The sequence below is a fragment of the Stegastes partitus genome, unplaced genomic scaffold, assembly GCF_000690725.1.
Source record: "Stegastes partitus isolate 25-593 unplaced genomic scaffold, Stegastes_partitus-1.0.2 Scaffold94, whole genome shotgun sequence".
Lineage (NCBI taxonomy): Eukaryota > Metazoa > Chordata > Actinopteri > Pomacentridae > Stegastes > Stegastes partitus.
The window spans coordinates 88,055-114,396 of NW_007577825.1; the positions used below are offsets into that span (position 1 = coordinate 88,055).

Sequence of the window (26,342 nt, forward strand, 5' to 3'; positions counted from 1 at the left end):
CAAAATTCTACTTTTAGCTTCTACATTGTCCGTTTTCCTTGATGTGAAAGGGGTAATAATTTATGTTTATTACTGGGGTCATAGTGGATTGTGCTGGTGGTGGTGTACTGGACTTGTAGTGGACAATGCAGGACAAGGCACACCCCGCACTACCTCAGTAATAAATATAAAGTAGAATTACCGTGTTTATGACAGCATGGACACAATGCGAACACACAGGAGCTTCTTAAAAGTAGAATTTATGGCAGAGTTGTTGCATTAGAGTTCATCCGGTAAACCTAGTGACATTTTCATTCACTGTGGGCTCATTTTTCACTGCAATAGAAAATCCTGCACCTCTGTGGAAACAGAACAACCGAAGTAAAGAGAACTGTCAGGTAGGTCTTTTGCATGGCATAGTTATAATGCCATAAATCATGAAAACAAAAAGGAATCAACACGCCCAACAAAAATACCATAGACAACCTCTACAAATTAGTTTTTCCACTGATAAAGTAACCAGTGTATGAATAGCTCCACTTTGGTATAAATAAAAATACTACTCAGATATTAGTGTGTAAGTATTAACAGCGACACACACTGACCGTGCTTTATGTATAAAAATGCACAACTAAAAAGCGCTTAAATGATCTTTTTTTTAATAATTCTGGCATACTCTGTAGCCTGTATTTATAAAAAAGCATATGAGAGACAGTGTATTTATGTGTGATTTATACTATATTAAGGAGGAGCTCCACAAACGGCTCTTTTCCTCCTTTATTTCCTCCGTTTCCAGACTCCCAGCCATCCCTTTCATCAGTCAAAACGCCAACAATAACTAACCTCTTGATATGATGTACTGGAAATTTGCCGCGGCCTTGTTTTTTCATAAAATGATGGCCGTCTTGTCCAATCGCGGCTCACGCATCCGCTTGTCCCCGCCCCTTTTTGGCTCTTGGAAGTGCCTGGACTAATCAGCGCTCGCCTCCGTGTGTTCAGCCATTTTGTAAGAAAATCAAGCAAGTCTGCCGCCCTACCTTCGCTTCAGACCTGCAGTTTTTTTCTTGTGCAATGGACGGGTAAGTGAAAAGAACCACACTTAAGACTTACATTTTAAAGACAAACCAGCCTCGGAGTAACTTGTTTTCTTAATTCGGTCGCGTATTACTGTGTTCCGATTTCTCAGGCGGCTTCGGTTCACCGTCAGACTGGGAAAGTTTACTTGGAACAGTTTTTTTTTCATCAAAACATGCAACAGTTAGCAGGAGCGCAAGCTAACTAGCAGCTGCTAGCCAACGCTAGCGTCACTGCTAACATTAATCAGTAATGTAATTCGCTTGAGTTGATTTTTTTTCGCTTTGTGTAAACGATGCTAACTATAAATAAAAAAATAACGTAACTTAATGTGAGTTGAGATGTGGGGGAAGTTTTTAATTTGAGGAGCTAACAGTTTGTGTCGCTCGCTATCGCAGACGTTAGTTACCGTTGGCTAACTGTACCTTTGTAACTTGGTTTCACGGGAACTCGAGCGCTAGCTAAAGCAACGTGTCTCATTTCCGCATTCATTTGTCTGCGGAGTGCCAGGGCCATGTTGAAGATGTCTGGCCTGAACAATATACGTTGATTGAATCAGAGACTTCTCGAGCGAGTTATCTAATCGGGGTAGGATATAGAATCGCGGTGTTGTTTGCTTCAAGCGTGTACCAGTTTTTTTTTTTTTTTTGATCACCTGATTTCTACATATTGAGCGACTTTCGGAGGCAGCGTCAAGGCAGCCGCGAACTCGCCTGCAGCGTAATTTAATTAGTTTCATTATTTATTGTACTATGTGTCAACTCTGAAGTTTGCTTGTATGTTTTTTTCAATCCAACACAGCCGCCTAGACGCTGACTTGTACCCTCTGGGATCCGGCTACGTCCCTGAAATTGAGTAAGTAATTTATTTTTTCTCGAGTGTTTTTCTGCATTTGAAGCTTCGTGGTGCGTTCATTTTTGAATGAGGAAGTTAGTTTGCCTTTAGATGAACAGTAATTTAGTGTACGCTGTGCGGTACCACACTGTTAAATGTTCTACTGTCGAGCTGGATTGTTAAAAATGATCCCATGAGAGATTGTTGTTGATTTCCTTTGATTCCGTCACTAAAATAGTTGTTTTTCTTTTACAGCAGTGTCCATGACATATCAGTTGGCACAAAGGTAGGCATTTTTCTTGTCATCTTCTCTTTGCCAATCTGTTGTTCATAACTTTGCCTACTTTCTTTGCATATACTACGGAACGAATACAAACACGTACAGTTTGTGTGTGTTGATCTTAAGCTCTCTGTGGTCTTTGCAGAGCATGTTCTGCAGCCTTGTATGCAGTGTTGAGCGTAACATCAACTGAATCATTTGTCAGTTTCAAGTTCCTGTAGTTTAAAAATGGTTTCTATCGACATAGGTCATTACATTTAGACATCTGTGCTGTGTTATTGGCATTATCTTTTTTTAACCGAAATAGTTAGTTTCATTGTATTGATATTTTATTCGATGTGGCAAGACTTTGAAGATAAGCAGCTAAATTAATTTTGTAGGAAAATAATAATTTTGAGACTTTCACAAATCAGGGAGGAAATGGAAAAGAACTGGGCTTACAATGGGGACTTGAGACACGTAGTCTGCCAGTTTGCAAGAGCTTCCTCTATAATTACAGAACTGCTGTCCAAAGCCATTTCTCATGTATAATGAGTTTGCAGCTGGAGAGCGGCTTGCTTTTTAAACATTATGAAATACAACCAAGTGGTCAGCACACAGAGGTTACAGCTGCTGTCAAGACTGTGGACATGGAAGATTTGATAATTAAGTTAGCATAGACTTTCTGAGGTGGGGCGTACATGCTTTCCTGTTCTGTGTCTGTTTGCCTGTGTGACTGTTGAAATGAAACTTCCTGTTGTTTATTTTGCGCGTTCCCTAATAGTCTCTTGGCCTTGCAGGGATATTAAGAAAGAATGTTAAGAAAGCTGGATCCTGCCCTGCTGCTTGATATTATGTTCAAGCTTGTTTCTAGAACAATGCTGCTAAAACTGAGCTAATAAAACAAATCGGTACAATATTTTCCACTGGTAAATCTTTGATGTGAATCAGCTTATATCATTTAGAGTGGTGATAGATAGATAGATAGATAGATAGATACTCATGTACTTAATTTATTTACCCTCTTGGGAAAATTCCGGGTGCATCTGTTGTGTGCTTACATGTCGGTTAGTGTAAACATGTTGACAAAGGAACACACTGCTTTTTCAGCACACTGCTGGTTGTTAACGTGTGTACCCAATAAAAATTCCTGCTTAAGTAGTAATCCCTGGTAACACGGCTTGAGGCAGCCATGTGTAGGTGGAGTAATTGAACTCAGCCTGGAGCTGCAACCATCCTCCTCTAACCGTCCTCATCCTCGCGGCCAAAGGTCTTTATGCTGTTTAAACAAGCACTCTGATACACACACCCGTTACAGGGACACACCCCACCCCCTCTATTCATTTGTTTAAGGCCTTGTTGTTTTTCATCATGAGTTACAATACACAGTTTGACTGAGGCTGGTCGATACTCAAGGTTTGGCTGCCGCAGTGTTACTCTCTCCTTTTTAACTTTTCCTGTTTTCTGGATTTGATGTGCTGTGGTAATGATGATGCTGAGTTATGGGGCCCTGCCTTGCTGGAATCTGTAATTATTCCGTCTGGGCAGAGTGTCTGGCATTCCGCGGTCACATTCCTATCTCCCCCCTCCAGCCCCCTGGTGAGGCACAGCTCCCTGCCCCCTCCACTGGTGAAGGTTGATCACATGGAACAAACATGTTTGTACCTGTGCTCCTCTCCTTTGTACTTTCCCTGAAGGTTTACTATTCACCAACCCCCCCCAACAAAGCCCAAAATAAAGTTGTTTGCAGTTGCCGATATACACAAGCCATCTCAGGTTTAGTTTCCTTACAAGATCACAATTAGCTTTTCCCTACTCCAAGTGCTCCAGCAAAGTTGGCAAACCTTGATTGTTTTTCCTCTTCTTCTGATGCGATGCAAACCAGTTGTGACTTGGTGTATGGGACAGAGAAATTGCAGTCAGTGCTCCCATTAAATTTAAGTTCAAGCTACTGCCATTGTGAGAGGAAGCTGCTCAACAGTTTCAGTATGTGAGCCAGCAATGTGTCATCGTTCTCTGAAGGTTACTATTATACTGTCAACATCCTGAGCAAACAAAGGATGTGAACAAGTTGAAGCACATTTACTGGGGTTTGTGTTTGGGAAAAAATGAGTCTGGAGCTCAATCCGTTGGAGTGGAATGGCAAACCATTTATTAGCTGTTTTTGTCCTTTTGGCACACGACCACACTCCCTCCTAAAGCTATATATTGTAACACAATTCTCCATTTTGTGTGTGACTTAATGTTCCTGCTGTGTAGACTCTTAGCTCTGCGGTTATTATTAGAATGAGGAAGTAGGATGAGAACGTCCAGCCATGGGACAGTAACCTACAGTCCCCTGGAGGAAGTTTGGTAAAACCCTGGAAGCAGGCCTGATCTTGCAGCTCTTCCTGTTTGGAGTTGGTCTGCTGACTGATAATGTGACTGCCCGCCCACAGCCGGCAAGTCAGACTGGAGCCACTTCCTTCATTTCTCATGGCTTGCATCCGCCCTTGGTCCATTTATCAAGAATTTATTTTATTGTTTTTTTTAAACATTTTTTTCCCACCAGCTGGAACACACAGCTCTCATCCATTCATTGTAATCTGCGTATTTTTCCCACTGGTTTAGAATTCTAGACAACATGCTCACTTGTTACTTTAAAGATTAGAGCCATTTCCCATGCTTTTGATTACAACCAGTGTTTATGAAACATTTGTCCCATCATTTTGAACTCTTATAGGCTGACGTGCTGTCTTTTTTTGTGTCTTTGCCTTTGGATTTTAGCTCACCGGTTGTATTCTATTTAAGTCAGGTTTTGACGATGTGCCAAAGTGGGAGGCCTGTGAGCCACAGAGAAAAGGCAAAGGAACGCCTATTTTTGCTGTAGGTTAATGAATTGAGATAGCAGACCTTGTTTGTGCTCGCCACAGAGCGAGAATGACACACAGCCAAACCATCTGCAAGTCAAAGAGTCGTTTACACCACTGCTGTCAGTACTCTGCTCTCATAGCAACTGTCTCTCCACAGAACACCATGCCTCTTATAACGTTTAGAGGCACCACCGAAGGCTTTTTCTCAGATAACTTTATCCCTGTCCTTTGTGAGCCGGCTTTGCAGTCCAACTGGGACCACCCCCCACCAGTGCATATTTAGATTTGCAAGGTGGAGAGGAATGCTACCAAACCTGCATGACTGGTTGTTGTTAAAGCGCTGTGGGGCTCTTCAACTCTCAGAGAGTCCTCGGGGCTCCATATGAGTGTGCTGCCGTGTAACAATGCCCCTAGTCTCAGCCTGAACAGGACCTTCATTGTAGAGTGTTGTAGAGCTTAGGCTGCTGAGCCACTTCTTGTGACTGCAATACTTCATCTCGCACAACCACAAACACACACACAACCATGAGAACAGCCCTGAAACAGCACTTTATATCTACTAAAGAGAGAGAGAGGACGGCTGGACAAGGCAGACAGTAAACTAGTGTGGGCTGGAAGTGTCCCCATCTTGTTTTGCAATCTAGAGGGCTTCAGTTTGTTGTCCTTCCTCCTAATGAATTATATGAGAAGATGGGATGTACTGGCTGCCAGCTGTTAGGGTAAGATGTGACTTCTGAATTGTGTGCTTCGAGGCAAATTGTAGCTGTTCCCGCTTCAGTGTGATTGGCAATAAAACATGATAATTTTACTTTGCCGCAAGTAAGAAAGAATGGTCCGTCGTAATTGTGACTTTGAAGCTTTTAACTAAGGATTGTAAAAAAAAAAAAAAAAAGAGTGAAAAGAGATGGGAAGTCAAATATGCCTGCTGACAAGCCAGGTCATTGAATGTTTCCTGGTGAGGAAGGTGGAGTTCTTCTCAAGCGTGTTTGCTCGATCCTCTTTTGGTTATCAGATTACTTCCTGCTTTATCACACAATGGCTCGGTAATATGAGAACTGTGCTCTCCACCTGCCATGCTGTGCCTTCACTGGTGAATGCACTGAAGTGAACCATTGTTTTCTCTCCTTCTGCAGAGGGGATCCGACGAACTGTTTTCTTCCTGCATATCCAACGGACCCTATATCATGAACTCAGGTAGGGGGGTTGCCATGGAGGGGTGAATCCTTTTTTATTGAAGTGCTTGACGTGTCTGTGTTGTTTGTGTTGCCATGACGATCAATCCATTATTCAAGAAGAAGCAGGGCCTTCTGTTCCCTCCCTGATTGTATCTGCTTCTGTTTTCACTTGCAGCCAATGGCAACGACAGCAAAAAATTCAAAGGTGACGTCCGCAGTCCTGGTGTTCCGTCACGTGTGGTCCATGTACGCAAGCTGCCCAATGACATAAATGAGGCTGAAGTTATTGGCCTGGGACTGCCCTTTGGGAAGGTCACTAATCTGCTGATGCTGAAAGGGAAAAACCAGGTAAGGAGAGGTAGCCGCAGGTCTGCTCACCAAACCTGCACGGCTTGCAATCCTAGGTGATTTTTTTTTTTTTCCCAGCCTGAGAAAAGGGATCGGCTTTCTAGCTTTGTGTCCTGACCTAAAATTATAACAATGACCCTTTTGTTACATCCTTGTGGGTAGATAGATAATTATTCATGGAGGAAGACAGTGAATCTCTTTTTCATGCCTTTACCTCTAATTTTCTATTAACAGCAGTTCTATATCAGAACCATTAAAGATATCAAATGAAATTTGGCTAAAAATAGACCAGGACTAATGGGTAGTGGACATAGGTGCCATTGGCTGTGCAGCTAATAATAAAAGTTTACAATTCATCTGCAGAAATACTGATATGATTTAATTATCATTGCCTTAGGTTTATGTTATGAGAGAAATAAATTAAGTATACTTCTCTGAACCTCCCTTGCAGGCATTCCTAGAACTGAACAGTGAGGAGTGTGCACAGACGATGGTGAGCTACTACTCCTCTGTCACCCCTGTCATCAGAAACCACCCCATTTACATGCAATACTCAACCCATAAGGAGCTCAAGACGGACAACTCCCCGAACCAAGTGGTAAGAGTTGGAGTAAAAACATGCACTTTTCATGTCAGCTGTTAAGATCTGAGGTATCATTTGCTATTTTTGTCATTGCAACATACTGGCTATTCAAGTACATGCTGAAAAAAACCCAAAACATTGAAGGTTCCTTACATCAGTTAAATTAATGTAATGGTGCACAAGATTGTTGTATGCAGTCACTCATTCGTTTATGATTACTTGGTTTTCACCTATCTTTGTTTCTCCTTAGCGTGCCCAGGCAGCTTTGCAGGCTGTCAATGCACTGCATGGAGGCGGGATGGGAAGCGTGGCCATTGCTGCAGATGCTGCGAGCATGGGAGGAGCGGCGAGCCAAAGCCCTGTACTCAGAGTCATAGTGGAAAACCTCTTCTACCCTGTCACCCTGGATGTACTACACCAGGTACAGGCAGCTTTTGGAGTTTTTTTTTAGTCAACAAAGATGAAACATTTAGTTGGAAAAGTAGAGAGTTTTGCATCACTTTTATAAAAGTTTGTAGATGCACACTAAAGAAACAAGTCACAGAAGTTACCCAGTTAATTGGCAGGGTTCTTTCCACCTACATATAATATATACTTGACACATTCTTGGTAATTATTTGCTTGCCAGTTCATTTTAGTCTTTGAACAGCCCTTCAAAGAAGTCGTTAAATTTCGGTGGAAACATTTTCTGACTGACTGGTTTTATATTTATTCACTAGAGCTTTTACTTTCATGTTCTTCATTGCACCTGAACAATAAAGTAAAACTCATTATTTACATGTTGTTTTTTCTCTTTAATTGCAAGTATGTATATGCTGTTATTTTTACTCATTATGTAAAATTAGCAGCACCAGTACAGTGCTCAGAAAGATTTTGAATTATGCAAACTTGCACACAGCTTGACAAACTACTATACCACCCACTCAGTTACTATAAATATACTTGAATATTTTATTCTTGTTATATTTGCCTCACCTTCTTCCTCTGGTACGACGGTATATTACTGAGAAGTGGTTGTGTGGGACTCAGGTGGAACAATCCCAAGATACTTTGTAAATCTAGACGTTCTACATAAACAAATAGTACATTGTTAATAGCGGGACTTGTGTTTAAAAGATTTGCAAAGTTAGTTTCTTTGTTTATCTTGCGAGACATTTGTAATGGAACATTTCTGATTTTGTTTTCAGTGCGTTATCATATTGACATCCCCTGTCTCATCTCTCCCCTCTAGATTTTCTCAAAGTTTGGTACTGTGCTGAAGATCATCACTTTTACTAAGAACAACCAGTTCCAGGCTCTGATCCAATATGCTGATGGCATGACAGCTCAGCATGCCAAACTGGTAAGGCTGGTTCCATTGATGCTCTTTGTCATTGTTTCAGTCTGAGGTTGTTACCGTTGGTGAACAGATTACAATGTGCTTCGTCTTTTTGTTTGTAAGGTTGTGATTACAACACAGTTTGCATACTGTGGGATCAACTGATCAAACATAAAACTGTAGTTAAACACACATCATATGTCATCTCACACTTCATGGTCTGCCATTGTCCTTAGTCTCTGGATGGCCAGAACATCTACAATGCTTGCTGTACCCTGAGAATCAGCTTTTCCAAGCTCACCAGCCTCAACGTTAAGTATAACAACGATAAAAGCAGGGACTACACCAGACCAGACCTTCCCACTGCAGATTCACAGCCCTCCCTTGACCACCAGACCATGGCAGCTGCTGCATTTGGTGAGATTGAGATTCTAAGAAGTTTCTGTATTCTGTGCATTGATCATGTCAATGAATGTAATTCATTTGTTTGAATTAGAACATCAGGGATTTACTTGACAAAGTTCTTAGTTAATCTGGTTTTGAAAGCATTTCCAAACAACTTCTTGTTTTTGTTTCCTCTTGATCAAGCTGCACCAGGCATAATCTCTGCCTCCCCCTATGGTGGAGCTCATGCCTTCCCTCCAACCTTTGCAATCCAGCAGGCAGCAGGTCAGTACATAGGGTTAGAGTTAACATAAGCAAACATTTGCTTAGTACATACAACATCTATTATGTCTTAATGCCCCAACAATGTTTTCAAGTTTTTTTTCTACAAAATGCATTGTTTCATGGAATACACATTTTGTTCCTCTCAGGTCTGACGGTGCCTGGTATTCCCAGTGCCCTGGCGTCCCTGGGTGTGGGTCATAGTGGCATGGCGGCTGCAGCAGCGGCTGCTAGCCGGCTTGGCCTGTCAGGGCTCACTGCCACTGGGGGACACAATGTCTTGTTGGTCAGCAATCTGAACCCTGAGGTCAGTACTCTCTCTAGACATAGAATGTTCTACATCCTGCCTCTGTCACTGCAGCGCTGAGCAACATTAAAATACCACAATACCTTTTGTTTACACTATGGTTCGTGGACCTAGATCTACTTGCTCAAGAAAACCAGTGTTTTTGCCCCCCACCATCTGTCACCACCCCCATGTGATCACACAAGTTGGAGTACCCTTACCACTGTTTTTAAATACAAGGGGTCATCAAGTCAAACCCTCTTCTCTTTCAGGACCTCTCTGTGTTTGACCAAACCTGCTGCATTTCTGACCTGCCACTTTGCTCACTGTGAATTTTAAGTTTATTTAAAAAACTAACTTCTTTTTTTAAAAACTTACCATTTCATGTCTTCATTTTTGTCCATTAGTTGAAATCACTCTTTGAGTTGTTGGAGAGACAATATTACTTTTTTGTCGTATTTTTTTAAAGCAACACATCATGCCCATGATTTTTCTTTTTATATAGTGTGTAGAATGTATAAGTAGTCTGTCACACTCATTACATTTACTGTAGTTATGTAGTCATTACTTTAAGCATGTTAAAGATTTCTTTTAAGTTTTTAGAAATATTAAAATTGATATTCAGATTTGACTGTTTTATTATATCATTTCTAAGTAATCTAAACAAACATAGCAGGTAATTTAAAAGTACATATTGTCTCTGCCTTTTTCTGTATTTCATTGTTAATCTTTTTTTCTCTTCTTTTTCTTCTAGTGTTCCCATAGTGACAGTGCATTTTAATTTAGCCAGTTCTACTGTCTGAAGCACTACATTTCTTTGTGTATACTGACCTTGTTTTTTTACTTCCTTTTTCTCTCTCTTCTTTCTCTGTCCCCCTCTCACTCTTTTTTTTGTTTTAAAACCCCTCACTATAAATCTTGCCAACTGACTGCACGCCCCATGACCAATTGTTCCCTCTGTCCTCCTCTCCCCTCTACCACTCCTCTGTTACTACTACGACTATTACAACCACTCCTCCTTCCATCCACCCAACCCTCTTCCTCCCCCTTTCCATTGTCCCCAATTTGGACATCACCCACAAATTGACATCACAAAAACACAACATTGGCACCTCTTTGGTACCCCTGATTTTGCCACGATCTCCCCTTCCACTGTCTTCCTTTTCTCTCTCCTCATTTCCATCTTTCTCTTCATCCTCTCACACTGTACAAATCCTCCTCTCCTCCTCTTGTCCTCTCTTCATTTTCTTCGTCCCTCATGCCTCTCCTTCCTCCATGGTACTGTGGCCTTCCTGTGGACCTCGCTGCCTGTGGCCTGCGGACATGTCCCGACTCCACTCCACTGTCCTCCACTCCGCTCCGTCTCTTTTCCCCTGTCCCCTGTCCCCTCTCCCCCTTTGGCCCCCTGCCCCGCTGCTCCCCCCTGCTGTCTCTAAAGAGCGTTACGCCACACTGCCTCTTTATTCTTTTCGGTACGTTATCATCCTTTCATCTTCTTTTTTATTACTACTGTTACCTGGCGAGGTGGGCATGTCTTGTCTCATGTTGTTGGCTTTGTTTATTTTTTTTAACCACTGATGGCTCATCATCAGGCTACAGGGCTATGAAGGGTGGGGGTGTCTGTTTTGGGGGTTTGTATGACCTGTTTTGGTTGTTGTGGGTTTGTGTGAGGAAAGTAAGGTGAGAACACCACACAAAGCGGCAGCATTTCATTTAGTTTTGAACAGACCTGATTTACAGTCCATGGGCAACCATTTTCAGTTTTTCATCTTCAAAGAGCGCAGCCCTTCAATGGAGAAATTGCCCCACTAAATAGAAATGTGGGGATCATTTTGTTCAGGAATGGGGCAGGAGGCCCATGTAAATTCTAAAGCATCACCCTCAGCAAGAAGATAAAAGTCAACACTTTATTGGTTCTGCACCGTTCGATTTTTAAACCATGAAAATTGATCAGATTTAATTTTTGTTAGGTTGATATTTTGGTGGTTGCCTTGAGTCACTCAGCAACAGAAAGAACATAGAAAGATGAAATGCTGCTGCTTTCTTAGCGACTGTGAGTTGACATGTCCTTCGGATTATGTCGCCATACTCCTTTGCAGTTGGTCTTAGTTACTTTAATGTAGGTATGTGCATGTTTAGTTTATTTCTGCATGTCTCTCTATGTAGGCCCTCAAGTTGGTCAAGTAATCAACTGTTTCTTCACTGTAGAGCGATCAAATTGATCACAACTACTCATTTTACTACTCTTTGATTTTTTTGTCTTCAAATCACTACCCCTCTCTCCTCTAAATGCGTTTTAGCAGTTATCTGTGTAATTGTTCGAAGAGGGCTTTATATGTAGGATTAGTTATAGAGGTTCCATGCAGAATTGAACAGAAGATTTGTAGAATAGCCTAACAATGACTTTAATCAGACTGTCTATTTAGTAACAATATGAGTATTAATATCGCTGATTTGATGGTTTCAATTGCTTTTGTTGCTGTGATTGGCTGTGTGGCTCCTATTAACGCTGTGTTGTATACTGTCTTTGCTGCTCTTGTATCGTGACACCTTCGCCTTGCTCCCTAGGTGTATATGGCGATGTGATGAGAGTGAAGATCCTGTTCAATAAAAAGGAGAACGCTCTAATCCAGATGTCTGATGGCACACAGGCTCAGCTAGGTAGCTACACTTCAGCCTTACAAAACACTATTTTCTTTCTTTCTTTGATCTATCATTTCCTTTGATCTTGTTTTTTTCCCCCCCTCACATTTTTTTTTTTCACCACACATTATTTTGAGCCTTTACTTTGTGGGGTTCTTCAGGCCGTGCTTTGATAGCCAGCTGATTGCCTGTTCCTGTTCTGTTATTCATAATTGCAAGAAAATATGTTTGGAAATTTAGGACATAAAGACATGTTTGTTATGGAGGGTAGGGCTGAAAATTGTTGTTTGAATATACCATTGAAGTATAAAAATTCATTGCAGCATTCTTTGTATCGAACCAAAAAAAGAAAAATACGTGCAATCACTTAGAAGTCAGTCTTGTTTATTGCTCAGTTTTGAAACCACGCTTGTGTGAGGAGATTTTAAACAACGAAACTTCAATATTTTGCAGCTATGAGCCACCTGAACGGCCAGCGTCTTCATGGCAGGGCCATGCGTGTGACATTGTCGAAACACACAACAGTTCAGCTGCCCAGAGAAGGCCACGAGGACCAGGGCCTCACAAAGGACTATAGCAACTCACCGCTGCATCGTTTCAAGAAGCCTGGCTCCAAAAATTACTCCAACATCTTCCCACCCTCTGCAACACTCCACCTCTCCAATATACCGTAAGTGCTGCTGCAAGAGCCTCATTTTCATTCCCACTCTTCTCCCCAGCAGCTTTTGTGTACTAAGCTTTTTCCTTTGTAGTCCTGACTCATTTTTTTTCTATATTTAGTGCTTGGGATTAAGTAGTTGTGACATTATTTTCTAAGCATGCAGCTCTAGAGGTGTGTTTGTAGATTTAATCAAGTCTCCTGTGCCTTGTTTTACCACATCAGTAAATAAAAAGGAATATGCAAATTAGTAAAGGGGATGTAAACCCACATAAATGCTTTGTGTTGATTTTAGTTTTTTGTTCCACTCACCTCCTCTCCTTTTGCTTTCAGGCCTTCTGTGGTGGAGGATGATCTCAGGAGGCTATTTGCCAGCTCAGGAGCCACAGTCAAGGCCTTTAAGTTCTTTCAGTAAGTCTCAGTCCACTTAAATTCAATTTTCTTGAATCGTTAATCTCTTTGGTATTGAATTGTTGTCTGTCTTTAGAACACAGTACGACTCTCAGTGACGGCACAACCAATTTAAGCAAGAGCTGCTCCAAAGTGTCATTCATAATTAGAGTCTGAGTGAGATGTCTTGTAGGGGATGGAGAGAATTAACTCTTCTGAAAGCAACAAAGCAAATGGCAAGAAATCCACTCAGAAGTGGGCAATAGCTCGACCCGTTAAGAACACATTTCATTTTTATTTAACAGAAAGGACCGCAAGATGGCCCTGATCCAGATGGGCTCAGTCGAAGAGGCAATTGAGTCCCTCATCGAGTTCCACAACCACGATCTTGGAGAGAACCACCACCTTCGAGTGTCCTTCTCAAAGTCCACCATCTGAGTGCCTTTCCTTTGACCGTTCAAGTCTTTTGCCGTCTGAATGCAACGATTCTTCAAGGTTGCCTTTAGTGAAAATGGCCACCATTACATACTTACGGCTGTGTTTTGTTGGAGAATGTTGCTTCTTTAATCCCCTTTTACAAGTCGTTCCCCATCGTTAATAGGTTTGGGTATCTGGTTTATTTCAGCTGTTTATTGACTCTGGTTCTGATTTACCTCTTCAAAGTCAGAAGGCACCAAAATATGTTAAGGACTCAAACAACCCCTATTTCCTTTTGGTATATTTTGTCATAACCTAGATATTTTATATTAAGATGTAGAAAAGATGGACTATTTTCCCTCGCCACGCACAAATTGACTGTTGTACATTTGTTTATAGTTGAGCTGAACGTGCTGACACGAGCTGATTCTCCAGCACGGTGACATGAGTACATAACCCAGCGTTTGCATGCCGTACCACGGTAAATTCGACAGGCTTGATCCGTTGCAGGGAGTAGTTTTTGTTTAGTTTTCTGCTAAGACTGTTTTTAGTGACGCTTGGCTACATCTGCGAGCGCTCGGTCCTACTCATAAACACTGTTCACATGCTTTGATGCAAGTGCAACAGCTGATGGAAACAAACATGCCCAGGAATCAGCAAGTGGAATCAAAGCATGTTTCTTCTCACATCCAGTTATGGACAGGCCGCTATTAACCAAACCTACTTCATCATCAAGTCTTAAGTGGGGTTCTGCTAAATGGGCAACATTCTGCAATGAAACATGTTATCTATTGGAGGTAAAGTAGAGGCAGCTGATGAACTGTCCCTTTAGACCAAATCACTTTAAAAGAAAAAAACAGAAACCCTCCACCACAGATGTACGCGTATGTGGATGAATCGTATCCGCACCAGACACACTTCAGCATTCCTTTTACTATGGTAGTCGTGTGGAAATATCCATTTGTGTGTGTGCCTTTTTTTGAAATGCCACTTTGAATCTGTTAGGCCAGTCAGTAACGGTTTGAGACAAAGAATTTAATGTTGGCTCACAGACTATTCAGCTTATTTCCCAGCATCTGTTTTTATTGTATCTTCTAACTACCCACCTTTTTTTCTTCTGGGGATCCATACCACTATCAGAAGTCATTCAATATGGACGCATTACTCTTTTCGCTGTCTTTATCTATAGTCTTGTGCCTTTTTTTTTTTTTTTAACCCCAGTCAGATCACTCTGGCTTCTTTTGGAGATGACATGACTCTCAAAATGCCTTTTTTTTTTTGTTCATGCCTTCTGGTATGTACCAGCATGTAAACATGGGGAAAAGTGGCTCATTTAATCTTCAGTTCACGTCTTTAAAAAAAACCAACACAAATGTTTATCTTTGTATGCATATAGCCCCATTATATGTATCTAGAAACTATGAATGTAAGTCAGTTAGATGCTTAATATCCTTGCTAGGTGACGTAGCTCAGTTAGGTGTATCGTGGCAGGCGTAGAGCTGTGTTCGGCCCTCCTGTCTTACAGTCCCCTTTCACTTCCATTCGGTCCCCTCAGGATAATGGGAGTCGGGGCCTCATTTAACCATATTACGTTAATCTATATGTGGACACCTATATATTCATTTATCTTTTCTTTTTAATGTTAGCATTTACATGTGTATCACTTCTAAGCTTAACTGATACGTATTTGTAGTGGCTGGGTTTGATCACTATCGCAGTGCCTTGACTCCTTGAGTTTTTATTCTGAGGCTGAAACAAGCCCGGTCAGTTGACTTTGTTTACCTCTCATTCAGGTGTTTTATCGTACCTGTCTGCAAAGATGCCTTTATCCCATTACGTTCAGGTGATCCTACCTGTGAGAGGGCAGCTTGGAGGCATTTGTCAATTGATGACAGCGACAGTCTTGGACTGTGTTTAAAAACCCAGTATATATATTTTTTTCTTCTTAAAATTCAGGATACCAGAATTACAGGGTGGGATAGCCCTCACCTTTCTCCTGTCTGTGTGCACTTCTGCCACATTCAGGTTATGTTAGTGCACTTTTCCTCAATGATAGGTCCAAGTTGGCACCATCACGCTGAAGTCTTATACGTCGTCACATTCCTGCGTGCCTCAAGCACCAGTTTCCACAGCCTCGACCACTGTAGTCTTGGACCAGATACAGATGCGCTCTGTCTTCTATTTTTGTAAAAGATTCTTATGCATGATTTAACGAAGCTTCATGTAGCTGCGGACGGTTATTGCTGTTAAGGACCAAAGTATGTTCTATCCCTGCTGTTTTGTAGTGTTGTGATTTCTTCAAGGTTTTTTTTTCTTTTCTTCCCACGTTCCTGCTATTCTACAAGAACACAAGGCTTCAGTTCCTTTGTCTGTTCCTCAGATGCCTTGGACAACAGTCAAATTAAGTTAAGATGTCTTTTGGGTACCAACATATACTGTATATTGTGCCCCTTTTTGTTTGATTGACTTTACAAAGAGCCTACTTTGGTAGAGGTCGCTTTAGAATGGATACTTAATTGAACCACAGTCCTAGCTGTGATGTTGACAGTGTAGAAGATTATATGCCTTTCAATTTTGTTAAAAGCTTTTATTTTTTCTCTCCTTTTTATATGGGGGCGGGGTGGGGTTATTGTATGAAGCGGGGTTAATGGTTGTATATATTCATGTTTTTGTACCACAAAATCATTTGGTTTATATCCACTTTACGTTCAAAACATGTATATTTTGATAAAACAATACAGACCTATTAAGCTCCCCTGAGCTGTAAAACTGAAAGAAAAAGAAATAAAAAACCTTTTGTAACACAAAGACATTAAACCTATCTGAACACAGAAGTGTCTCTGTATGTGCCCCACTCCCCCCCCTTTTGCCATTCTTGATCTTGTCTCTTGCATCTTCTGCTGCCTTCAATAAATCTTTAGTTTGTTCCTTCTTTCATCTGGCCTCATTTGTTTTCTGTCTCTTCCTCTCTTTCCTGTGGTACTGCTGCTCTGTACTGGTTAACATCTTGTAACATTTTCTACATTTCCCATGCTGTTTACTACTGGTGGGTTTTTGTTTTTTAATCTTTTACTGTTATTTCCAACTTCGCACTCATCCCATCTGAAAACCTGACTGACTGCTCATCTGGGCTCAGCTCGATCCCGTTCCAATCCCTCGATGAGACGGCTGTCATGATCGTGGCAGGGTGGAGTTAATTTGATATGCAGCGCTGGATACTCGCTATTCTCTATGATTCTGAATAATCCTCCCGTGCTCTGCTTTGACCTTTCCAGTTTAGCAGGTCTGTCTTAACTCTTCAGAGAGCAGCCTCATTGCTGTGGCAGCCGAGCCGCTGTATCTCAAGATTAATAATTAAGATAAAACACAAGAACGGCGTATCAGGCATATCTGACATCCATGTTTATCAGAGATTTCCTCTGGGATGCTGGAGTTGGAGGTGAAACAAAAACCCAGCGACAAACTCCGGCCGTACACCCATTCAGCCACTAGGGGGAGGTCTTGCTCTCTGGTGGCGATCAAAGGTTGCTGAGCAGAGGTGACTTTACCTGCCACTCACACAATGTCAATAGTTAGTGGCTTAATCTCAAGTGCTTCCCTGGGCTTTCTGGCATTATACCAGTTTTTTCTTCTTCGACTTCCTTACAGAGCGGTGGAGAGGATTAACCTCAGATCTTCTTTCCCTTTCGAGAGGGGGACAAATGAGAGAGAAAGGAGAATGGAGCCCAGTGGTGTCTGTATTTGTCGCTGAGAGGAGCTGGATTTTGTTGTATAAATCCAGTAGCTCGTGGAGTGTGATCTTAAATATAGCAAGCTCCAGCTGGGTTTAAATTCCACAGCTCTGGTTCTTTCCTTGTGTAATTACTTTGCATAGGAAAGCGAGTCTTGAAGGTCGTAGTGCAGAAGAGATACTAATCCCAAGATACCGTTGATGGAAATGTTAAGAAATATGTTTTTAGGATGCTAAAAGAAGGTGCTACAACCTTTATGTCTTTGTAACACGTTTGCCAAGAATTCCAACCAGTCTCTTGACATTTCATGTTCAGGTAGCTTTCTTTCTTTCTTTAAAAAAAAACTGTCTTTGCTAGTGTTCAGTGAATCCCTGCCAGTCAGGGAACTCCATGGCAGGAACTTGATGCTTTGATGCCGCTTTGATACCTCAGACCGTTGTTTACTTTGCAGCATCGTACTATTTCACTCTGCACCAAGAGTAATTTAGGGCAGAGAGCAGTCTGCACTGAATCCTCTTTGGAATATATTGAAATGCAAAGAGATTGCATAATTGGGTGGAAGGCTAACTCAAAGTAAGATGATCCAAACATAGATTTGTGATGTTTTTAGGTTCTCAAATTCAACTTACTGGCTCACAAAATATGGTGCTTTAATGTAATTTTAATCTGTCAGGGCGTATTTAAGAAATTGGCAAGCGCTGCAGCAGAAAAAGGCAAATATTTTCCAAACTCGCTCTGATGCACAAGTCACTCGACACCTTGGAAGCAGCCACATGTACCCGAGGCTGTCCAAAACATCGGAAAACGTTACAGCGTTTGCACTTTTAACTTGTTCAATGTGTCATTCGTGTAACCGGACTCAATCTCCTCGCTGTTTTGTTTGCTGAATTCAGACCCTTGGGATGTTCTTGGCTTTGTCCGGCACCAGCGCGGACAAGGACTAAGTGGAACCATGTGGGGGGGAGTAATCCAACCACATCTGGCAACATTTATTTACATTAGTCCTGCGGCCTCTAATCAAGCAAATACTAGCAAACACCAAGGCCACACACAAATACAAACCTGGTGGTTAATCACTGGAGAGACGAATGGTTCAAGACGCTGTTCTGTATATAATTTGTGACAAATTCAATCCCTGAGAGGGAAAAAATCTGAACGTCTCATGTGTGCGACTTGAAAGTTGGCTGGATGTGAAAGTCGGCTTTGTGAGTCAACACCTCGCACATTCATCTGTTTCTAGTCTGCCACATTATTCACGTGTATAATTTATGGTATTCATATGAGAATTAAACTGCAGCGCAATCACAGACTCAGCCGGCTATAAATTGTGGGATTTAACACCCTTTTAAGGAGACCTGCATCCCATACGCTGACTCTCTGGCCCACATTCTTTTAGATTTAGGATCACTTAAGAGGCCTTCATATCCGAATCCTCCCAACGCTGTTTAGTCTGCGCAGGCTTACATGAGCTTTAGACTCACTTTCAGAGTGACACAGCAGAGGGGGGGAGAAGAAGTCTGAGGGTGAAGGATGTCTTCGCTCTATAGTGGCTCTCCTTAAAAAAGCCATCAGGAGACTATCCACCTGTTTACATATGCACGCCTCAGACAGATGTTGAATAATTCATCCACAGAGGCGGACAACATGCAGCTGTATTTGGGTTATGGGGGGTGTATGGGTTCTCTCCCTGTCTGAATTCGCAACAGCCAAAATTATAGGCATTACTTTGCAGGCAGAGCAGGGGCAGAGCAAAAAAAAAAAAAAAAGTAGGCCACTTTGCATAAAGGATCCAACCAGAGGCACAGTAAGATGTGAAAGATGGAGCTGAAGAAACGGTTGGGTTTAAGATGATAACACGGCCTATTAGGTTGGAGGGGACGAGCCATTTGGGTGTCTTTTGTTTTTGTAAGGGACCCTGAAATAGTCGCAGAAACGCCTTTTACTTCTAAATCCTGTTTCTTCTCATTTTGAATGCAAATTTTTTCTCTCCCTTGAATCAATTCTCATCTGGTGGAGAGTGGATTGATCCTCAACTGGAGCTCATTCTGCACAAGATATCGACACATAAAGCAAAAGGGTCCTCCTTCTGCTGAGGCCCCCCAGACTAGAGGGAGAAAAAAAAGGAAAAACACCTAAGATGGATATGTTTTGTGCATTGGAGGCCAGAGGCAGCAGGGGTGGCAGCGCTCTGTCAGACACACACAGCTATCTGGAGGTTTATGGCTCACAGGGTTTTAGACTCGGTGCTGCCTCCGCTTGCCATTTGGGCCTAATGGACACTGATGGAAAATGACTCCACTGTTCCAGCGATCCATCAGACGCCCTCTTTTCCTCTCTCTCTCCCCGAGCCCCCATCCATCAGGGCCGCAGCTTTCAAACAGATAGTGAACTTTCACGGGCGCTTTACATGCCCAGATGCGATGAGAATAAACAGCCTTCAGTCAAACAGATGGCGGATGGAACAAAGCGCAAAGAGTTCAGGCTGCGATTTCCTCCTCTCTGGCGCACCACAGTGTGTCAATTGCGTAAAATCTCACACTTAAAAAAGTCAGTTAACTCGCTCGAATTGGGTGTTTAAGAGACTTTTCCTCCATACATCACCGGTTCGGCAGGGCGCAGTGAGTCAGCCAGCCCCGAGTCCCCAGAGGGAGCGCGGCACGGCACGGCTTACACACCCCGCCCGCGCAGAAAGAGAGAGAGAGAGCGAGATTGGAGAGAAGGTTGGGTGGGGGTGGGGGGGTGGTTTACTTACACCGAATCAGGGGTGCCGGTGAGTGATGTTGCCGCCATAGGTGCAGGTTGCACGTTGGGAGCAATGTTGGGGATTCAAGCTGCGATCATCGACGGCGGCTCCTTGTGGCCGGACGCGCGTTGACGACGCACAGGAGAGGAGAGAGAGAGGGGGGGAGAGGAAAAAAAAAAAGTGAAGGCGCACAAGCGAAACCAGGAGTCACATTGGATCGGAGCCCAGTGGCAGCGGAGGGATCACCAAGTTGAGATGCTGTAAAGAGCTTGTGGCCGCCGTGAGGAGCAGGAGGAGGATGCTCCCGTCTCGCAGTTGTTATTGCGCGTCAACTTTGAGCATAAAAATAACGAAAAGGAGCGCGTTGTGCTGTGTGGGATGTATTTTCATTGAACTGCAATAAGAGGAAAAAAAGGTCAAGTGGACGCATTTTTTTTTCTTTTCTTTTTTTTTCTCTGGAGGAGATTTGCGCTGAGGAAGGAGCGGAACAAAGCCCGGCTGGGTGCAAATCTGGGGGAAACAAATATGACGGCCGGTTTTGACGTTGTCTCGTGTCTGCAGATGAGCAACCGCACCGCAGATAGAATTACAAACCTCGGGTGAATCTGGAGTGTGATTTATTTCTTTTTTGCCTGGAGAGAAAGACGGGGATTTAATCCAGGTGGCGGCGCGTAATGGGAGAAAAGTTTCGGACCTTGCAGAGGAGACGCACCGGCAGCATCCCGCCGACGACGTGTTTGTAAATAACATGTGATTTTTTAATTTTTTTCCCCCCGCGACTGACGAAGTTTGAGAGTGATTTTCAAACCTCCAGCATGACTTGAAACACCTCCGGAGGGTTATCGGAACTTCGAGCATCGAGCGCAGTTAACGATCCATGAACCGCCGACACGATTTGTCCAAAGACGCGCAGACGGACATTGATGATCTAGAGAGGATTTCTGCAGCAGCAGCAGCAGCGGCGGCGGCGGCGCACTGAAAGCCTGATCACAGTTAGAAAGAAAGACTCTTCTCCCCTCCCCTGGATGTCTATGATGTTGTGCCAGCTCGGGCAGAGGTGTGTGATGGAGGTGGTGGTGCTGACCATCCTGTCCTGGGTGTCCGTGTGGGCAGAGGAGAAGATCATATTTGACAGACACGCTGTTTACTGGAACAGCTCCAACCCCAAGTGAGTTTTAGTGGGAGTCCGGGGCCTGAAAATGTCAATGTGTGTATGAAACATTGTTTATCTAGTCTCTCAAAATAGTCAGAAAACAACAGCAGGATGCAGCTGAATATTGAAATGTTGAAGGAAGTGCACAGATCTGTTTTTCACGTCTGATCACATCAGGCTGTATTAATGTTTCAGGAGTGTTTTGGCTGAAAACTGCAATATTAATGTTTTTGCAATGAGCAAGCAACACACACATGCACACACACACAAATGGAAGAAGTGTGTGTGCGCCTGTGCATGCACACTGCTGGATATTTTATTGGGTGGGATGAGGAGCTTCTTTTGTCTTAAACAATAAGGGCATCCTGCCTCCTCTTCTCATCAGTGTCTAGAGATTTACTCCTTTCTCTCTCTCTCTCTCTCTCTCACACACACACACACACACACACACACACACACACACACACACACACACACACACACACACACACACTGCTTTCACCTTTCTCTCAGCTAATTTCAGGGTCTTGTGCCAGTCGACACAATCCCACATTATTTCTCTGTCAATTCCAGCGCTTGTGCAAAAAAAAAAAAAAAATCCAAAACACATGCATAAATAAACACACACACAAGGCTGCATTAAGACTCACAAAAACACACAAACACGGCTTGTCTTTAGCCGGGCCTCTCTTCTCATTGACATGGGGCAGAGCACACCAGGTCCGTCTGTCTAATGGTTTGTGACAACCTGGCCAGCCTCTCTCTCTCTCTCTTTCTTTCCCCCTCTTCAACCCTTCCTCCTCTTCTTCTCCTCCTCCTCCTCCTCCTCTTCCCTCTTTCTCCCAGGTAGATAAATAAACAGTGAAAGTGCTCCCTCTCACTCGCTCACGGCTGAATTAGTCCAAACTCTCTCTCTCTCGCTCTCTGCAACAACCAAACACACACATACATACAGGGAGAGAGAGCTAACAGGCCCGTCTCTGACTGCATCACTGTTCCACAGAAGGCTTCTCAAATATTTAACAGGCAAGGGGGAACATTTTCTCCCTTTCTCGATGTCTCCTTCTCCTTTTCTGTCTTTCTTTCTCGTCTCACTCACTGTGCTGCCTTCCTTCCTCACAAACACACACTCCATCACACACACACAAACACCTACACATTGCAAACGTCACAGGGTAAATTTAAGCTATATGGACGCTTGCTGGGGGCGCTGTTATTCCGTCAGGGTCGCACAAGAGAAGTTGGAGCAGGAAAAAAAAAAAAAAAAGAGGAGTCGAGGGAAGGGGGGGAGGTACATCAAAAATGCATTGCTACTAAAGCAATGAATCTAGGCTCTGGAGCCCTGGTGAGGTTGGTTCCCCTCCTGTTACACTCCTGCCACTGTCGCTGCTCTTTTTTTTTTCTTTCCTCCTGCACAGGTATGTCCCACTGCACTTTTTAAAAGGCCGTCCACCGACAAGGCTCATCCCCTCAGCTTTCATCTAAAGCTGATTCTGTTTTTCTAAACTTTGAGGATTACAGCGAGTTTTATGAGACGCTCAAAAACCAGCAAAAACAGCTGAGGATACTGAGACTAAAATAATCCCAGCTCATGTAAAATTCATAGGAGAATTCTATTTTTATATTTGTTTTGTCAGGGATTTTTTATTTTTTTTGTATAACTTGAGTTTTTATTGACAACGTTCTGGTAACGGTGACATTGTGCTCAGGCAGTGATGGATGGCTGGTGTAACATTATAGAACGAGGTAGGACACAAGAGCAGACAATCAGGTGATCAAATCTGTGAAAAGAGTTCAGGATTTGCACATGAAGGTGATTGGAAATAATTCTCCAAATTACAGAAGTGGGCAGCAGGACAAGAATATTGCAAGTAAAAGTCCTACATTATAAATCTGACTCAAGTAAAGGCACAGAAATATTATCATAAAATATAATTGCCAGTCATCAAAAGTTAAAGTCGTCATTTAGCAGAAAAATGGCGTCTGTTTTATGCGACATCGGTGACAAATTTAAGCCCACCTGTGTTGTTTTTCCACATTTCGTACCTGTTGCCCCTCCTAACTCCTGATTGGCTTACTTGGTCACATGTCAGAGAGAAACCAGGAAGTGATGACACGAAAGCGTGGGGGATCGATAAATCCAGCTGAAAACATATCCATCTTCATCTAGCGAGTTCGTCAAGGTAGGAGTGATGAACTCAAGCCCAATGACGCGCACGGCGCCGGGCTAAAGTTGTCCATTTGCCGTCTTTGGCTGAGCTGCGCCTCTGGAGGGAAAGAAATGTTTTATTTGTGCTGTTGTGGCTGCGTGGAGCGCTGCAGGGAGGATGTGTGTTTGTAGGAAGTGAGCTGGTTCAGGTAGCAAAAAGCCGGCAGAGTTTTATTATTGGCTTTTTTTGCAACATTATTTATTTCATGCAATATATATTTTGTTAAGCAGTCTTTGCTAGCTAGCTGGCATGAAAGAAGCTGAGGGGCTTTGCGGAGGTGGATTCAGGCAACCAGCAGGTGAAGCATTATAAATATGAAATATCTGTGCATCGTATTGTGAATGAGTTCCATCTGTTAACATTTTTCTTTAGGGGTCGAAGCCTAAAAGCTTCATTTCAGAGCCTGGGGACTGAGTAAAATACTTCTTAGCACTATTGTGGAATGTCGGATAGCACGGTCGCAAAATATGATGATCAAATCTGATATGTTGAATTTGCTCTGTGCTTTAGTACATTTTTTTTTTTTTGCACACAGAACTGGATGTGTCCTGCTCCAGTTTAATTTATTTGGCTTCACCGGGAATCACTGAGCCAAGCTATTTTCAACATCACATCCATGAGAATTCAAAAGACCACACCAACGTGCCCAGTTGTCTTGGTGTATTTTTTTAATTTGTACGTTTGCAGTAAGAGATGAAAGTTGATTTTTTTTTCAGTCCGACATTCAGAATTGAAATTATTTTAAAAAGCAATTCTACAAGTCCCGAGCGATTTAAAATGGAAAACGCTGTGGACAAGATGTTCTTGATTCAGATAATTTAGTTTAAGATGAAGCTCAACCGGAGACACGGCAGACAGGCAGAGACGAGGCTGTGAGTGTGAGAAAGTTTCTATAAAAGTAAAAAGAAAGAGAGAAAAACTGTGGAAGTGAAGCATATTAAATATCCAAATTTTCTAAATCTGCATTATAATTTTCATCTAGAATTCATGCTTGGAGCTTGAATACTGTGGCCTTTTTTTTGCCTTAAGAATTGTTTTTTTTTTCTTCCCAAAGTTCAGCCTGCTGTCTGGAGCAAGTAAATAAACGGAGGACTATTGTGCTGTGTTGAAACAATGTGATCACAGGAAGACGTCTTTAAGAAATAAATGAATAGATGGCAGCGTTACGCTCAAGACTCCTAATGCTGTCTGATTTGATTTAAATGTAGCTCTATCTGCAATAAGGTGTCGACTTCCTCTGACAGTGCACCATTTTTAAAATGTCATTAAAGTCTACAATTTCGAACAATTTACAGCTTCAACATTTGACTTAACTTCCTGCAGCTTAGTGACTTTTTTTGTGCCTTCTCTGCATGCATTTCTATTGTGTTGTGTCTATGAATAATGATGTAGCAGCTCTCTGCTTCATGTTTGGTTTTATTGGAGCAGATTAATGCAAGTGATGTGAATATTGAGGGGGATGTATCTTCTGCATTTGCCCTTGAAATCTACACTTTTTGTTTTACACCATTCCAACTGAGGGGTAACCTTTTTACAGGTTAGATCCCCTCAAAATGTCAGTGCGCTTCCCTGCTGGACCCAGAACCTACACCAGCACTGTAGCATGATTCGCTTAGAAAAAGATAGAACCTATATATAATTTCCTTTACTTGATGCATTTGCTGTGGTTGAATCCCAGCGCAGGTATCTCTAAAAGTTCTTCCTCTTCACCTGTTAACACACCAGATGATGATTTAGTCGCCAGTAACTGATGAGAGGCTCAGAATGAATGCAAAAGTAATGCATCACATCCAAACAGCAGCTATTGTCTGAGGCAGTGAAATGACACAAACAGCTGGGAAAATGAACAGCTGTGTGTCTTAATTGATCGCACAGCATCAAGCGCGCAGCTTGCATTGTGCGTCGCCTCGTCTTGTGTTCATCAAAAGTTTGCTCACAGCTAAACCTCTTGAAAGGGGCGTTCTCTCCAAGGTCACATGTATTGACTTGGAATTTGTCGAACTGATAATCAAGTCTGTGGTGCAGCATTAACTCTCTGCGCATTGACTGACAAATCACTGCAGTGTCACTTTTGTTTATACCTGCTCTTCTAGCTGCTCCGAGCGCCACCTTTTCTCTGTTACCTGGATGTTTTGTGTGTCTTTTACAATTACGTGATTAATCAGTGAAGCAGATTAAACCCATCTTAAACTTTAAATCTAATCTATCATCAGCATTATAATAACAACAGAACACACGACTGCATGTGTTTGACAGCTTCTCCTCATCTCTATGGAGCATTTTTCCCTCATTGTTTTAGTTTTACAGTCTGCAAACTTACTGTTTTTATGCTGCATTTGATGGAAACTGGGAAATCTCAGACTGGGCCAACAAAACAAAGAGAATATAAAGTTAGTAACTCTGGTAAAGTTTCACAAACTTTACTTGCGTGCTTTGCATAATTGCCCCAAATATCTCTACTGACAGGAGTTTCTTTTTTAGAAAATGTGTAAAATTTTATACAAAATGCCTTTCACACTTTAAACACTCTTCTCTTTCTTCAGTTAAGTGAATTATGTGACTGTTAATGAGCGTTTGTTGTCAGTGCGCAAGTAAAAAACCAAATCGCTGTGACTTTACTCCCCCTCTTTGTGCATGAAGGGTGAACATGGTGTAATTTCAGCGTCTAACTTCTCACCTCCGAGGTACATCGAATGTAATCGTATATCTTATCAGTGTACTCTGGTGGTGCTGCTGCAGCTGCTTTTAGCCAAAACACACTGTTCTCCAGCATCTAACTGCAAACAGACAAAGTTATTTGATGAGAGTTGAAGCATTTAGCAGCTAAACAGCCAGATGCTTCCCTCAGGAGTTGGTGGAGACCAAAAACAAGACAGAGCATGTTGGACTGTTTTATCAACTGGGTGTGTGTGTGAATGCCTTCGCCATGAAGATGATAATATGTGTTGTGTGTGCTTGTTTCTGTTGTCAGTGCAGGTTTCTGATTGGATGAGCAGTCAGTGTAACTTCACTTTGCAAAAAGT

The 26,342-nt window shown here is 42.4% G+C and overlaps 2 protein-coding genes across 6 annotated transcripts in view; both read left to right on the forward strand.

Annotated features, from left to right (window-relative positions):
* Positions 1 to 988: 988 nt before the first annotated feature.
* ptbp1a (polypyrimidine tract binding protein 1a) lies at positions 989 to 16,412 on the forward strand. 5 transcript variants are annotated; one of them, XM_008277283.1, is made up of 16 exons: positions 989 to 1,058; positions 1,855 to 1,908; positions 2,143 to 2,173; positions 6,132 to 6,192; positions 6,349 to 6,521; positions 6,973 to 7,119; positions 7,355 to 7,525; positions 8,336 to 8,446; positions 8,659 to 8,839; positions 9,011 to 9,091; positions 9,238 to 9,395; positions 10,813 to 10,846; positions 11,943 to 12,035; positions 12,471 to 12,687; positions 13,009 to 13,086; positions 13,371 to 16,412. In XM_008277283.1, exons 1-16 carry the CDS (start codon positions 1,051 to 1,053, stop codon positions 13,501 to 13,503), a joined length of 1,731 nt encoding a protein of 576 aa, XP_008275505.1. In that variant the 5' UTR covers positions 989 to 1,050; the 3' UTR covers positions 13,504 to 16,412. The 5 variants fall into 5 exon arrangements, with proteins under 5 accessions (XP_008275505.1, XP_008275502.1, XP_008275503.1 ...); XM_008277280.1 differs by having other exon boundaries at positions 993 to 1,058; positions 2,146 to 2,173; XM_008277281.1 differs by lacking the exon at positions 989 to 1,058 and adding an exon at positions 1,488 to 1,641.
* A 4,052-nt stretch (positions 16,413 to 20,464) lies between these two features.
* efna2a (ephrin-A2a) overlaps positions 20,465 to 26,342 on the forward strand; it is a 99,052-nt gene continuing 93,174 nt past the window's right edge. Inside the window, exon 1 of the mRNA XM_008277305.1 lies at positions 20,465 to 21,124. Within this exon, the coding sequence (XP_008275527.1) occupies positions 20,982 to 21,124 (143 nt within the window). The 5' untranslated portion in view covers positions 20,465 to 20,981. The remainder of the gene's footprint in view (positions 21,125 to 26,342) is intronic.

Bases quoted from the DNA above. Each gene is read 5' to 3' on its own strand.
- ptbp1a (XM_008277278.1), top strand. From the start codon at position 1,832: ATGTTTTTTTCAATCCAACACAGCCGCCTAGACGCTGACTTGTACCCT. The intron at 8,840-9,010 runs GTGAGATTGAGA...CTCTTGATCAAG, and splicing joins CATGGCAGCTGCTGCATTTG to CTGCACCAGGCATAATCTCT. The intron at 13,087-13,370 runs GTAAGTCTCAGT...TTTATTTAACAG, and splicing joins AAGGCCTTTAAGTTCTTTCA to AAAGGACCGCAAGATGGCCC.